Source organism: Brassica rapa, chromosome A01, assembly GCF_000309985.2.
Source record: "Brassica rapa cultivar Chiifu-401-42 chromosome A01, CAAS_Brap_v3.01, whole genome shotgun sequence".
Taxonomy (NCBI): domain Eukaryota; kingdom Viridiplantae; phylum Streptophyta; class Magnoliopsida; order Brassicales; family Brassicaceae; genus Brassica; species Brassica rapa.
The window spans coordinates 319,828-333,694 of NC_024795.2; the positions used below are offsets into that span (position 1 = coordinate 319,828).

The following is a 13,867-nucleotide window of genomic DNA, read 5'->3' on the forward strand; positions in this document are numbered from 1 at the left end:
ATGGAGATAACAAAGGTTCCAAACCTCTTTGGACATCATTGTATGTTAGTTCAGGATGCAACTATGCATTAAAACAATATTTTTATACTTTTTATTTTTTTCTAAAAATCTATGTGTTAGATTCTACGAATTTATTGAGTTTTAGGTAAATGCTTTATATTTTGAAGGCTATACTCTTCAGTGTCGTTTTAAAAATTCTAACCACATTCTAAATTTATATTAATTTAGGTTAAACTCTCTTTCATGATACATGGGTAACATTCTGATTCTTTATCAATTAATTTAGTAAAACTTCATACACTCACTAAATCGGTAGACTAACCAATATAAAATCGATGTTTTCTGGAGAAACGGAGACAACAAAGGTCACAAACCTCTTTGACCATCATCATATAATAGTACATGAGGCATATGCATTAAAACAATATTTTTTATTTTTTATATTTTTTTCAAAATCTATGTATTAACCCCTTTGAAAATATTGAATTTTCGAGAAATGCTTTATATTCTGAAGTTTATCCTCTTCACTGTTGTTTTAAAATTTCTAAACACATTCTACATTTGTATTAATGTATGTCAAACTACCTTTCATGGTACATGAGCAACATTCTAATTTTTTTTATCAATTAATTTATAAAACCTTCATGCACTCACTAAATCAGTGGAATAATCACTATAAAATCGCTATTCTTTAGAGAAACAGAGACAACAAAAATCACAAATCTTTTTGACCATCATAATATAATAGTACAGGATGAAACTACGCATTAAAACAATATTTTCATATTTTTTGAATTTTTCTCAAAATCTATATGTTAACCCTTTCGAAAATATTGAGTTTTTCGAGAAATGCTCTATGTTCTGAAGAATGTCATCTTCACTGTTGTTTAAAAATTTCTAAACACATTCAACATTTGAATTAATATATGTTAAACTATCTTTTATGGTACATGAGCAACGTTCTAATTTTTTTATCAATTAATTTATAATAACTTCATGCACTCACTAAATCAGTGGAATAATCACTATAAAATCACTATTCTATTGAGAAAAGAATTCAAGAGAGGTTTCAAACATCTTTGATCATCATCATATGTTAGTGCAGGATAAAACTATGTATTAAAACAATATTTTTGTATTTTTGAATATTTCTCAAAATCTATTTGCAACCCTTACGAAAATATTGAGTTTTTCGGTAAATGTTTTATATTCTAAAGCATATACTCTTCACTATTGTTTTAAAATTTCTAATCACATTCTAAATTTTTATTAGTTATGTTAAACTCTCTTTCATGGTACATGGGTACCGTTCTAATTATTTTATCAATTAATTTAGTAAAACTTTATACACATAATAAATTAGTGGACTAACCACTATAATATTGCTATGAAACGGAGACAACAAAAGTTTCAAACTTCTTTGACCATCATTATATGATATTGCAGGATGAAACTATGCATTAAAATAATATTTTTATTTTTTCTCAAAATCTATGTGTAAATCCCTACGAAAATATTGAGTTTTTCGTTAAATGCTCTATTTTCTAAAGCCTACACTCTTCCGTATTTTTTTTTTAAGTTTCTAACCACATTCTACATTTTTATTAATTAATATTAAACTCTCTTTCATGATAGATGGGTAACATTCTAATTTTTTTTATCAATTAACATAGTAAAAGTTCAGACACTCATTAAATTAGTGGGCTAACCACTATAAATTCATTATTCTCTAGAGAAATAGATATAACAAAGGTTTCAAACCTCTTTGGACATCATTGTATGTTAGTTCAAGATGCAACTATGCATTAAAAAAATATTTTCATATTTTTTTTTTCTAAAAATATATGTGTTAAACACTACAAATATATTGAGTTTTTGATAAATGCTCTATATTTTGAAGTTTATACTTTTCAGTGTCGTTTTAATAATTCTAACCACATTCTAAATTTATAATAATTTAGGTTAAACTCTCCTTCATGGTACATGGGTAACATTCTAATTTTTTTATCAATTAATTTAGTAAAACTTCATACACTCAATAAATTAGTAGACTAAACACTATAAAATCGCTATGAAACAGAGACAACAAATGTTTCAAACTTCTTTGACCATCATTATACGATATTGCAGGATGAAACTATGCATTAAAATAATATTTTCATATTTTTTAATTTTTCTTAAAATATATGTGTAAACCCCGACGAAAAATATTGTTTTTCATTAAATGCTCAATATTCTGAAGCCTACACTCTTCAGTGTTTTTATTTAAGTTTTTAACCACATTCTACATTTTTATTAATGAATCTTAAACTCTCTTTGAGGATAGATATGTAACATTCTAATTTTTATCAATTAATTTAGAAAAACTTCATACACTCATTAAATGAGTAGACTAAACACTATAAAATCAGTATTCTCTAGAGAAATGGAAATAACAAAGGTTTCAAACCTCTTTGGACATCATTGTATGTTAGTTCAGGATGCAAATATGCATTAAAACAATATTTTCATATTTTTTATTTTTTTTCTAAAAATCTATGTGTAAAACTCTACGAATTTATTGTGTTTTAGGTAAATGTTCTATATTTTGAAGTCTATACTCTTCAGTGTCCGGCCGATGGGACCTGTACGCCAAGATTGTGTAGACCTCAGGGTCTCTTCCCTGATGAAAGAGGAATCCTGCGAATGGGACCTGCAGAAAATACGTGTGCTTCTCCCGGATTATGAAGAGGTGATTCAACGACTAAAACCAAGTCAAGCGGGGGCTCCAGATAAAATGGCTTAGCTAGGAACACGTACGGGAGAGTACTCAGTTAAGTCCGGTTATTATGCAGCTGTAGACAGGAACCAAAACAGAGACGAGCTAGTTCCTGGTACAAATTTTGACTGGAAAAAGAACGTTTGGAACCTAGATGTTGCCCCAAAAGTCAAGATGTTTGCTTGGAAGCTACTGAAGAAAGCTTTGCCGGTGGGAGAGCGGTTACTTGAGAGACATATACCAGTGGACCCTCTCTGCAAACGGTGTGGAGGACTTGAATCTATCACTCATCTATTTTTGCACTGTCCTTTCGCGCAACAGGCTTGGAGTATAGCGCCTTTTGTGACGACACTGGAGAGTAGCGGAATGGTAGATTTAGCTGAGAACTGGACATCAATTCGTACCAGAACTTGCCTTCCCCTGTCGGGAGTAACAAGTGAGACCCTTGGCCTCTGGATCATTTGGAATATGTGGAAAGCGCGAAACAAATTCGTGTTTGAAGGTCATTCGGGTACGCCGGAGGATACGGTCTTGATAGCGATCGCATTGGCGCGAGAATGGGGATCGAGACTAAAGGAGGATCCAGCTCCCTCGATTGCTCGAAACCAGAGGAACCAGAAGAAACAGAGCCCTCCCGGAACGATAGTCATCAGATCGGACGCGGCTTGGAATCTTGGAGGCTCTTCAGCGGGTTTGGGATGGGTCATCCATTTGCCAACAAACATGAAGCTGTTCAAGTCAACCGAGGACTATGTAAGCTCCCCTCTTATGGCAGAAGCCCTAGCGCTGTTAGCAGCTATTAAAGAAGGAGCCCACGAAGAACTGAAGTGTGTAGCTTTTGAGTCAGATTCAACGGAACTGATTAGAGCTGTAAACTCGAACGCATGTTCGCCGGTGATCTACGGGATTGTCGCAGACATTCTCTCCTTTGCTTCTGTGTTTGAATTTGTTTCTTTCTCTTGGATCTCTCGAGAGAAAAATGGTCAAGCGGATATGTTAGCTAAGTCTGCTTTGATGGCAGCTGAAACCGATGTGGTTGATGGAGTAATTCAACTCCCAACTACCAGACTTTAATTTGCAATTTATAAAATATGAGTTCCAAAAAAAAAAAAAAAAAACTCTTCAGTGTCCTTTTAAGAATTCTAACCACATTCAAATTTATATTTATTTAGGTTAAACTCTCTTTAATGATACATGGGTAACATTTTAATTCTTTATCAATTAATTTAATAAAACTTCATACACTCACTAAATCAGTAGACTAACCAATATAAAATAGATATTACCTAGAGAAACGAAGACAACAAAGGTCACAAACCTCTTTGACCATCATCACATAATAGTACAGGATGCAACTATGCATTAAAACAATATTTTCTTTTTTTTTGAATTTTTATCAAAATCTATGTTTTAACCTCTTCGAAAATATTGAGTTTTTCGAGAAATGCTCTATATTCTGAAGCATGTCATCTTCACTGTTGTTTTAAAATTTCTAAACACATTCTACATTTGTATTAATGTATGTTAAACTATCTTTCATGGTACATGAGCAACGTTCTAATTTTTTTATCAGTTAATTTATAATAACTTCATGCACTCACTAAATCAGTGGAATAATCACTACAAAAATCACTATTCTCTTGAGAAACGGAGACAAGAGAGGTTTCAAACATCTTTGATCATCATCATATGTTAGTGCAGGATACAACTATGTATTAAAATAATATTTTCATATTTTTGAATATTTTTTCAAAATTTATGTGTAACCCCCTACGAAAATATTGAGTTTTTCAGTAAATGCTTTATATTCTGAAGCATATACTCTTCGCTGTTGTTTTAAAATTTCTAATCAAATTCTAAATTTGTATTAGTTATGTTAAACTCTCTTTCATGGTACATGGGTACCGTTTTAATTTTTTTTTATCAATTAATTTAGTAAAACTTCATACACTCAATAAATTGGTGGACTAACCAATATAAAATTGCCATGAAACAGAGACAACAAAAGTTCAAACTTCTTTGACCATCATTATATGATATTGCAGGATGCAACTATGCATTAAAACATATTTTTAGTTTTTCTAAAAATCTATGGGTAAACCCCTACGAAAATATTGAGTTTTTCGTTAAATGCTCTATTTTCTAAAGCCTACCTTCAATTTTTTTTTAGTTCCTAACCACATTCTATATTTTTATTAATTAATCTTAAACTCTCATTTATGATAGATGAATAACATTCTAATTTTTTATCAATTAATATAGTAAAAGTTCAGACACTCATTAAATTAGTGGGCTAACCACTAGAAATTCATTATTCTCTAGAGAAATATATATAACAAAGGTTTCAAACCTCTTTGGACATCATTGTATGTTAGTTCAAGATGCAACTATTCATTAAAACAAAATTTTCATTTTTTTTTATTTTTTTTTCTCATAATCTATGTGTCAAAGCCTACAAATATATTGAGTTTTCGGTAAATGCTCTATATTTTGAAGCCTATACTCTTCAGTGTCGTTTTAATAATTCTAACCACATTCTAAATTTATAATAATTTAGGTTAAACACTTTTTTATGGTACATGGGTAACATTCTAATTCTTTATCAATTAATTTAGTAAAATTTCATACACTCACTAAATCAGTGGACTAACCACTATAAAATTGTTATTCTCTAAAGAAACGGAGACAACAAATGTCACAAACCTCTTTGACCATCATCATAAAATAGTTCAGGATACAACTATACATTAAAACAATATTGTCATGTTTTTGAATTTTTCTCCAAATGTGTAAACCCCTACGAAAAAGATTTTTCCGTAAATGATCTATATTCTGAAGCCTATACTCTTCAATGTTGTTTTAAAATTTATAACCACTTTCTACATTTGTATTAATTATGTTAAACTATCTTTCATGGTACATGTGTACCATTCTAGTTTTTTATCAATTAATTTAGTAAAACTAAATACATTCACTAGATCAATGGACTAACCACTATAAAATCTATATTCTCTAGAGAAACAGAGGCAACAAAGGTTCCAAAACTCTTTGACCATCATCATATGTTAGTGCGTGATGAAATTATGCATTAAAACAATATAGTCATATTTTTTGAATTTTTCTCAAAATCTATGTGTAGACCCTTACGAAAATATTGAGTTTTCGGTAATACTCTATATTTAAAACTTATACTCTTCAATGTCATTTTAAAAATTCTAATCACATTCTATATTTGTATTAATTTATGTTAAACTCTCTTTCATGGTAAATGAGTAAGCTTCTAATTTTTTATCAACTAATTTAGTAAAACTTCTTACAGTCATTAAATCAGTTGACTAACCACTCTAAAATTGTTATTTTTTTCTAGAGAAACAGAGATAACAAAGGTTCCAAACGTCTTTCGACATCATCATATATTATTTCAGGATGCAACTATGACTTAAAACAATATTTTTCATATTTTTGAATTTTTTTCAAAATCTATGTGTAAAACCTATGAAAATATTGAGTTTTCTGTAAATACTTTATATTCTGAAACATATACTTCAGTGTTGTTTTAAAATTTCTAATCACATTCTATATTTGTATTAATTATGTTAAATTATGTTTCATGGTACATGGACACCGTTCTAATTTTTCTCAATTAATTAAGTAAAACTTCATATAGTCAATAAATTATTGGACTAGCCACTACAAAATCTCTATTTTGTAGAGAAAACGTAGACAACAAAAGTTTCAAACCTCTTTGACCATCATCATATATTAGTGCATGATGCAACTATGAATTAAACAAATATCGTCATAATTTTTATTTTTTTCAAAATTTATGTGTAAACTTGTACGAAAAATATTGAGTTTTTCGGTAAATGTTCTATAATCTGAAGTCTTTACTCTTTAATGTTGTTTTAAAATTTCTAACTATATTCTACATTTGTATTAATGTATGTTAAATTATCTTTCATGGTATATGGTCAACGTTCTAAACTTCTAATTTGTTTATCAATTAATTTAGTAAAACTTCATATTAATTTATTAAAACTTATAAAAGACACTAAATCAGTAACCATTAAAAAATCGTTATTCTCTAGAGAAACGGAGACAACAAAAGTTCGACCGACCAAAATATTCAAAATATTTTAGAGGTTTCTTTCTGTGAACAGCTCTCTTTGGGTTTTCTCAAAATGTGTCACTATGAAACGGAAGTAACTTCTTTAAGAACCTCTCGTGAGAGGTCAGCTGGATTATACTCAACCCCAAAGCATCTGACAACCTCCATCTTCGGATTCAACAAGTACCTATACACCCAACATATCAACATTTTAGCACTCTTTTTTTTTCTTCTTATGAGCAAAAAGATTTTGATTATGAATATTGGAGTAAGGTTCCTTACATGTTGTGACAAGTACCAACGAGATAATCGTCACCATCTTCTTGGACCTTCTTGAAATAAACACGATACTCTTGCGCCATTTGCCTAATTGCACTTGCAGATCCAGTCAGTCCAAGTATCCTACTGTCAAATTCTGTAAATAAATAAAAATTATAAGCAACGCAACGTTAGAGAGATTATAAGTAGCTGGAATATAACGGAGGACCTTTCAAGTAGGCATGGAGATGAAAAGGTGTATCTCGTAGAGGGTCAAGAGTGACAAAGACAGGGAGAATCTTCTGGTCATGATTAGACTCTGTTTCCATCAAGACAAGACATGATTAGTAGCTAAAAGATCATATTCATATAAACTGATGAAAATAGCTCGAGCTTTGATTTGAGTCAAACCTAGTCGATGAACTGCTGTGGACATCATTTTCAACTGCTCGGGTCCAACATCGGGGGAAAACGAGTATCCAAAGTAGAGCAGAACCCATTGACCACAAAACTCTTTCTCAGTGACAATCTTGTTTTGTGTACTCATAAGCGTGAATGGACCTCCGATGATCGGACCTTTGACAGTTGTATTAGAACCACAACCACAACCGCTATTGCTGCTTGTTATACCTGTAGAAGCAGAAAAGAAGTTGAAAACTCTCTATCGTTCCAATGAAAAAATATCTCTATATATATACCTTTAGGAACAGCTCTCCTTTCGTCGTTGTAATGAAGAAACCCGATGAATCCAGTAAACCCAAGCACAAGAGCTGGCTGAAGTAAAAGGAAACATATAGCATCGAATAGTTTTTTTTTATTAACAGAGAATAGATCTAAATAATTCAAAAACAAATGAAAGCAACGAAAAGCTTTAAAAGCTAAATACAGCAGCATAACGAAGACGTGAGCGTGGATAAGTTTGAGTTCCTATAAGCAGCTGAGGGTTAACATATGTCTTTCCACTGCTCCGTTTTGTTGATTTACTGTAATTGAATGATTGAACCCTTTTCCTACATTTTTTTTTTAATATTGAAGATGAATCACGGCTTTGAAGTCAATTTGATCCAAAGCAAAGCGATAGATATTAGGGTTTTAAGAATACAACTAACCCTCTGAGAATATTTGCAGCACCATATTTGCAGGAAAGATGAAGACGGCGAGCAACAAACATTGTATTTTTTCTTCTAGATTTTTTGTTTCCAAGTCATATCCAAAGCTTAGACCTAGTAAAGTAGTAATCCTCCTGTGGTATCTTTTTATTTGGTCAGAAGCCAAAAGAAAATAAATATATTTACTTGGCGACCAAGTTCCTTTTCGTAATTCTTTTATGTTTTTTTTTTGGTTGACTCAATATATTATTAAATCAAAAGCGAATATATACTCCCTAACTAATCGTGTTTTGCCCTAACTACTAATGAAAAGTTGAAAACCTCGTGTGTTCAAGACGTACGCCGTCTCTGCGGCTATGAATTTGGAAGTGGAACCACCGTGCAAAAAGAAGAAACAGGAGGAACCATCTCATCCATCGTTTTTGTCGCTTCCAGATGTAATCATTCTGAACTGCTTAGCACGCGTATCGAAATCGTACTACCCTAAACTCTCCCTAGTCTCCAAAACCTTTCGCTCTCTCATATTATCCATTGAGCTCAACCATGCGCGATTTTACCACAAAACAAATGAATCCTCCTTTCATATCTGCTTACAGCTTCCTGACCGTCCTCGTCCCTCATATTGGTTCACCCTCTTGATAAACCTGGAGACGAAGAAGTCTACCTTGGCACAAGTGCCCTCTATCTATGCTCCTAAAGCACCATCGATAATGCTTACGGTTGGTTCACAAGTCTATGCACTTAGACAATTCTATCATCCTTCCCCAGTCATGATTGTCCGCAATATAGAGAATCTTCTATGGCGTAAAGCTCCCAATTTGACCGTACCTCGATCGAATCCTGGTGCGTGCGTCCTAGATGGTAAGATATACGTAGTGGGAGGTTGCACGGCAAATGATTGTTGGGGTGAGGTTTTCGATACGAAGACTCAAACATGGGAACCTTTACCTGACCCTGGAACCGAGCTACGCTTTTCTAGAGTCATAAGAAAATTACAGATTTTCCAAGGAAAGATTTACGTTAGGAGCAACGACGAAAAAGACTCAGTTTATGATCCGAAAAAACGTGAATGGAACGTTGCAGCAAAAGCACTCGTGGGTGATAGTAGGTGTGCGATAGGTAATCTATTATACTCTTGTGGTAGGAAAAGTTGCATGTGGTACGATAGTGAGTGTAAAGAGTGGAAACCGGTCAAGGGTTTGTCTTCACTGAATAAGAGTTGTCGTCGTGGTTTGATTGAAACAGTTAACCTCAATGGGAAACTCATAGTCTTGTGGGACAAGTTTGCGCGGCGTGGTCCTCATTGTCAAAATAAGACTATTTGCTGTGCGTTAGTTGCGCTTGAAAAGCGCCAAGATGGTCAAGTTTGGGGAAATGTTGAATGGTCTAATGATGTGCTTAGGGTTCCCAGTTCATACCTTTTATTGCGTTCTTCAATAATATTGTCTTGAATCAATTGTGACTGTGCTTTTACATATATATATAACTATTTTGAATCAATCCGTAGTTTTAAAATCATTGGCAACATCAACGAGAGGATTATGCATTCATATAAATCTGTTACATAATTCCCTGAAAAGTTGGTGTTTTTTTTTAAAAATAGTTTAGCGTGACACTAAGCCAGTTTATTTTTCTGTCTGTGTTTGGTCTTGAGTTTAAAATACTAGAGAAGAACAACTTTAACAAATTTAGAGTATTTGTTTTCCTAATCTAATCGGATGAGCGTTATCAAAGGTTAGGATTCCCGACATGAGCGAGTCCATCAAGATCATTATTTGTATGATGTTGCAGTTAGTGAGAGAATGTTGCTGTTCGAGCTTCAGTGTGATGAAAAAGACAGGACAAGTGATTTCTCTCTTGTCTCGAAATAGATTAAAGGCACTGGTTTGGCTTGATGATTATGTTATTGCAAGAACCCGTTAAAGGGGTATATATAGCTTGATCTCGTAAGTTACTGGTCAAACTGGACTGATTTTCACGCTTCCTGATGTGTCTGGTCCGCCACTGCTCAAGTTGATAAAGAGTGGAAATTGTTGTTTGTTGGTGGACAACGTTGCAGTTTTTTCGTTATCCTCTAAGCTCACCTTAAAACCACTTAAAATTTCCTTCACGTCTGCTAACAGCTCGCCAATCATCCTCTTCCCTCCTGGCTCCTGTTTCAGCCTCTGGATTAAACCTGATCAAAACCCTAACCAAGGGCAGTGTATGGTTCCGTTGTGGATTTGAGAACGGATCAGTTAGCCAAATACCTGAATAGTGAATACCAACAGGTGAGGCAAATTTGCCATTTACACCGATCACTGGCAAAAAATATTGGCACTTTATTCATCTAAATAAAATATTGGAATATGTTGGATTATGAATTTAATATAAGAAAATTAATTTTAATAATTTATATTTTACATTTTGTTTCCCAATTCGTATTTCTTTTTACTAAGGAAAACAAGACAAGCCCATATATATGTAAACTGAAAGCCTATAAATAAAGGCCGAATAAATGTCAGCCCACTTACTGGAGAATGCAAATTCAAGTTTGTATGTTTAAAAGGACAAATTTTCTTCTACTTGCTCCTTTTTACTAAAGGTTCTTCTATTTTACTAAAGATTCTTCTATTTTACTAAAAGTTTCATGCAAATAATAAGCTTTATTTGGACAGTCGAATTAACTTTGAATCTAAAATAAAAACAGATCCATATGATACTTACCTAGAAACTTCTTATGTGGGATGATATTCATACTCATCTTGTCAAAAAAAAATTTAAAACATTAACAGCCACTTCACATTTCTTTTGTTATTCATACTATTTTACTCAAAAACAGTTTTTCTAGACCCAGTTGGAGTTGGAGACAAGAGGTTTCTGATACCGGTTAAAAGCCTGGAAAATTATAAAGACCAATACAAAATTCTCTCCTACGATTACACATGGTCTCGTTGGAACCCATGGCTCTGTTAGCAATCTCTTGATTTGTGTTTCTTTATATGATTCTTCAGTTCTTGTACTTTCTACCTTGGCCACATTCCCTAAATAAATACTGATTTCTTATTTGATTTATTTAGTTAAAATCCCATCAATCATCCACTAAAATCGTTTAGAATTCCTAAACAAAAAATTTTAATTAACACCACAACAAAATTTCCTCATATCTTTAAGAAGGTGTCAGGGAGGATTGTTAAGTAAAAGATCGACACACAAGTTTTGCTCCCTATAATGAGGGCATCTGAGTCACATGCTTCCACATGCCACCAAAGAGTTTGGAACTTCCTATACAACTATACATTAACAGATGTAGCATGCCGCATGCTTCGTAATTCATTAGAAAAAAACAGATGTGGCATGCCACATGCTTAATGATGAACATAATTCAGAGAATACGTGTTGCAAAGTCATTCATAAAAACACCTTAAGATGATCCACAAAAAAGGAATCTTGGTCATGTGAACTGTCCCTGGGCATTTTTATTTGACAAATATTAATATTTCTTTTACAGTGTGGAGACATCAAATGAGGTATAATAATAACAGATAGTACGCTAGTCTTGCTGGTCTTAATTTGTTAATTGAAGGGCTTCATTCATCTAAATTTTATATCCTTAGTTAGTTGTTTTTTACATATAAATAACTCCAGTCTAATTTGTTTTTTTTTTGATAACCCAACTCCAGTCTAATATTCACACATCATTTTCAGGAATCAGGGTGTGTTTTTGTTACTTTAAGTTTTAAGCATTTTTGTGAAATTAAATTTTTTTTTTTTTTTTTTTTTTTTTTTTTTTTTTTTTTGCTAACCGAGTATCCTGGCCCCACCGAGGTGGTCCAGACTAGAGACCGAAGTGAGCAAGGACGCTGCCAGGGCGTCACCATGTGGCTCACCGTGTAACGGTCTTCGGTCTCGGATGCTGCAGCCCATATGTAAATTCTGCAGTGGCCAAGGCTCGAACCCAGGGGCGGGCACTCCAGCTGGAGCTCCTATACCACTAGACCAAAGCAACTTGGTTCAATTAAAATTTTTTTTTATTAGTAAGAAGTTGACACTTAATAACAGACGCCCAATAATAACCAAAGTTAATGTTTTGTTATTCGCGTTTGTATTTAAATTTCTATGTTCATATATTTTAAAACTACAATATATTTTTCAAAACTAATTACAAATTGAGTAAATCGTAATGCGTTTCATCTTTATGATTAAAGCACTTCAACTTGAATACGCTTGCATTCACTTGGTGTGCCAACCAAAATTTCAAAGAAGACATGCATTATTAGTAATACATCTTTTTGCTACTATTTTCATACTTTCACGAATTAATGAATCTCTTAAAATTGACCTATGGCCTACGAACTTGGAAACTTACTGCGAACAATAATTGGTCGAACGCTCCTATTATTGTGCGTCTAAGATTTATAAATTTTAGTCGGCCAATAATTGGAGGATGAAATATGTTTTCTTTTTATTATTATTTTATCTGTAATGTTAAAAAATATTTCTTTAAACGGACACAGTTGAGAAACTAAAGTTAGAAAAGTGAAATTATAGAGAATCTCTCTCACCTTTTCTGGTGGATTCCAACTCGTCACTCGTAACTTTTTCTCTTTTCAACAATTATTGTTTAGAGTCATGCGTTAATAATATTAAGTATGTCTTTCTCCTTACGTGTAAACCCTAACCCAATAGGAAAAATTGTTAAGCTAATAAGAGAGAGAGAAAAAAAAAGGCTTTAACTAACTGTTCCAAAATAAAAATAAAAAATAAAGGCACTAGCTAAATAGTGCTTAAGTTTGTCAGTGGATCATAATAGTATGTAAGATCAAAGTCTCAAATATTTTCCGCTGTTGAAATAAATGATGTTGTACATGTAGCATGAAAAAGTTTATAGATAATAAACATGATTTTGGTGAGGTTTGCCAATTATACATACACATATATATGCACATGATTATTCTTCACTGTTAAGTCTGAATTGCTTTGGTGAAATAGTTTGCATAGTCCGAAATTTATCGTAACTGCTCATCTATTTATTTATAAACCATTGCCGAACGACTCAATTTCCAGACGCATTATGAGACCTAGCTACAATTCTATGAAAGATTCGGATCTAGAGCTGATCCCCTTGTTAATAGAAGCAAATTAGGGTTTGCGTAATCAACTAAATTAAATACTACGAGGTTCATTGAATAAGTTGAATGACAAGAAACAAATTGGAAGAAAATAGATTAGTTAAATCTAGTGTTTAAAACGTGTCGACTATCGGAAAATACTGGACAGGCTTCACAATTCACGGGCCAATTGGCTTAAGAATTTTCATTATTTTCTATAGCATAGGGGACATCCCTAAGAACTTAGGGTTGTTAAAAATATATACGCATTTCATATAAAATTATGATTACTGCAATAATAATTTTGACGCAGTTAAACAGTTAAAAGTTTAAAATTAAAGATAAATTAATGAGCCACCAAATCTCATAATGATCTTGTGGCATGTCGGGGGATACGGGTGAAGTATGGTTTGTTCAAAGTAGACAGCCAATAATGTGAGACCAAAACCCTAATGAAAGCCTAGTTAACGATAATGATTTATCTAGTTACCATATTATAATCATTAGCAAAAGATTTTCTTCTTGTCTCTCATGGCTACATACA

At 32.7% G+C, this 13,867-nt stretch overlaps 3 protein-coding genes across 3 annotated transcripts; 2 read left to right on the forward strand and 1 right to left on the reverse strand.

Annotated features, from left to right (window-relative positions):
• The first annotated feature begins 2,932 nt into the window (after window positions 1-2,932).
• LOC103854546 lies at window positions 2,933-3,832 on the forward strand. The gene has a single exon (XM_009131492.1). The coding sequence runs from the start codon at window positions 2,933-2,935 to the stop codon at window positions 3,830-3,832; it is 900 nt and encodes a 299-aa protein (XP_009129740.1).
• Window positions 3,667-8,326, reverse strand: LOC103854558 (protein SCO1 homolog 2, mitochondrial). Its single transcript, XM_018657082.2, has 7 exons — window positions 8,234-8,326; window positions 8,011-8,134; window positions 7,823-7,898; window positions 7,536-7,754; window positions 7,354-7,443; window positions 7,149-7,281; window positions 3,667-7,053 (listed from the first exon to the last, which is right to left on the reverse strand). The coding sequence occupies exons 1-7, from the start codon at window positions 8,293-8,295 to the stop codon at window positions 6,948-6,950; spliced, it is 810 nt and encodes a 269-aa protein (XP_018512598.1). The 5' UTR covers window positions 8,296-8,326; the 3' UTR covers window positions 3,667-6,947.
• A 208-nt stretch (window positions 8,327-8,534) lies between these two features.
• Window positions 8,535-10,544, forward strand: LOC103851951 (F-box/kelch-repeat protein At4g39753). Its single transcript, XM_009128863.3, has one exon. It carries the CDS (start codon window positions 8,590-8,592, stop codon window positions 9,682-9,684), a length of 1,095 nt encoding a protein of 364 aa, XP_009127111.1. The 5' UTR covers window positions 8,535-8,589; the 3' UTR covers window positions 9,685-10,544.
• The last annotated feature ends 3,323 nt before the right edge of the window (window positions 10,545-13,867 follow it).

Bases quoted from the DNA above. Each gene is read 5' to 3' on its own strand.
- LOC103851951 (XM_009128863.3), top strand. From the start codon at position 8,590: ATGAATTTGGAAGTGGAACCACCGTGCAAAAAGAAGAAACAGGAGGAA.
- LOC103854546 (XM_009131492.1), top strand. From the start codon at position 2,933: ATGTTTGCTTGGAAGCTACTGAAGAAAGCTTTGCCGGTGGGAGAGCGG.
- LOC103854558 (XM_018657082.2), bottom strand. From the start codon at position 8,295: ATGTTTGTTGCTCGCCGTCTTCATCTTTCCTGCAAATATGGTGCTGCA. The intron at 7,899-8,010 runs GTATTTAGCTTT...CTTTTACTTCAG, and splicing joins CACGTCTTCGTTATGCTGCT to CCAGCTCTTGTGCTTGGGTT. The intron at 7,054-7,148 runs GTAAGGAACCTT...TTGGGTGTATAG, and splicing joins GTTGGTACTTGTCACAACAT to GTACTTGTTGAATCCGAAGA.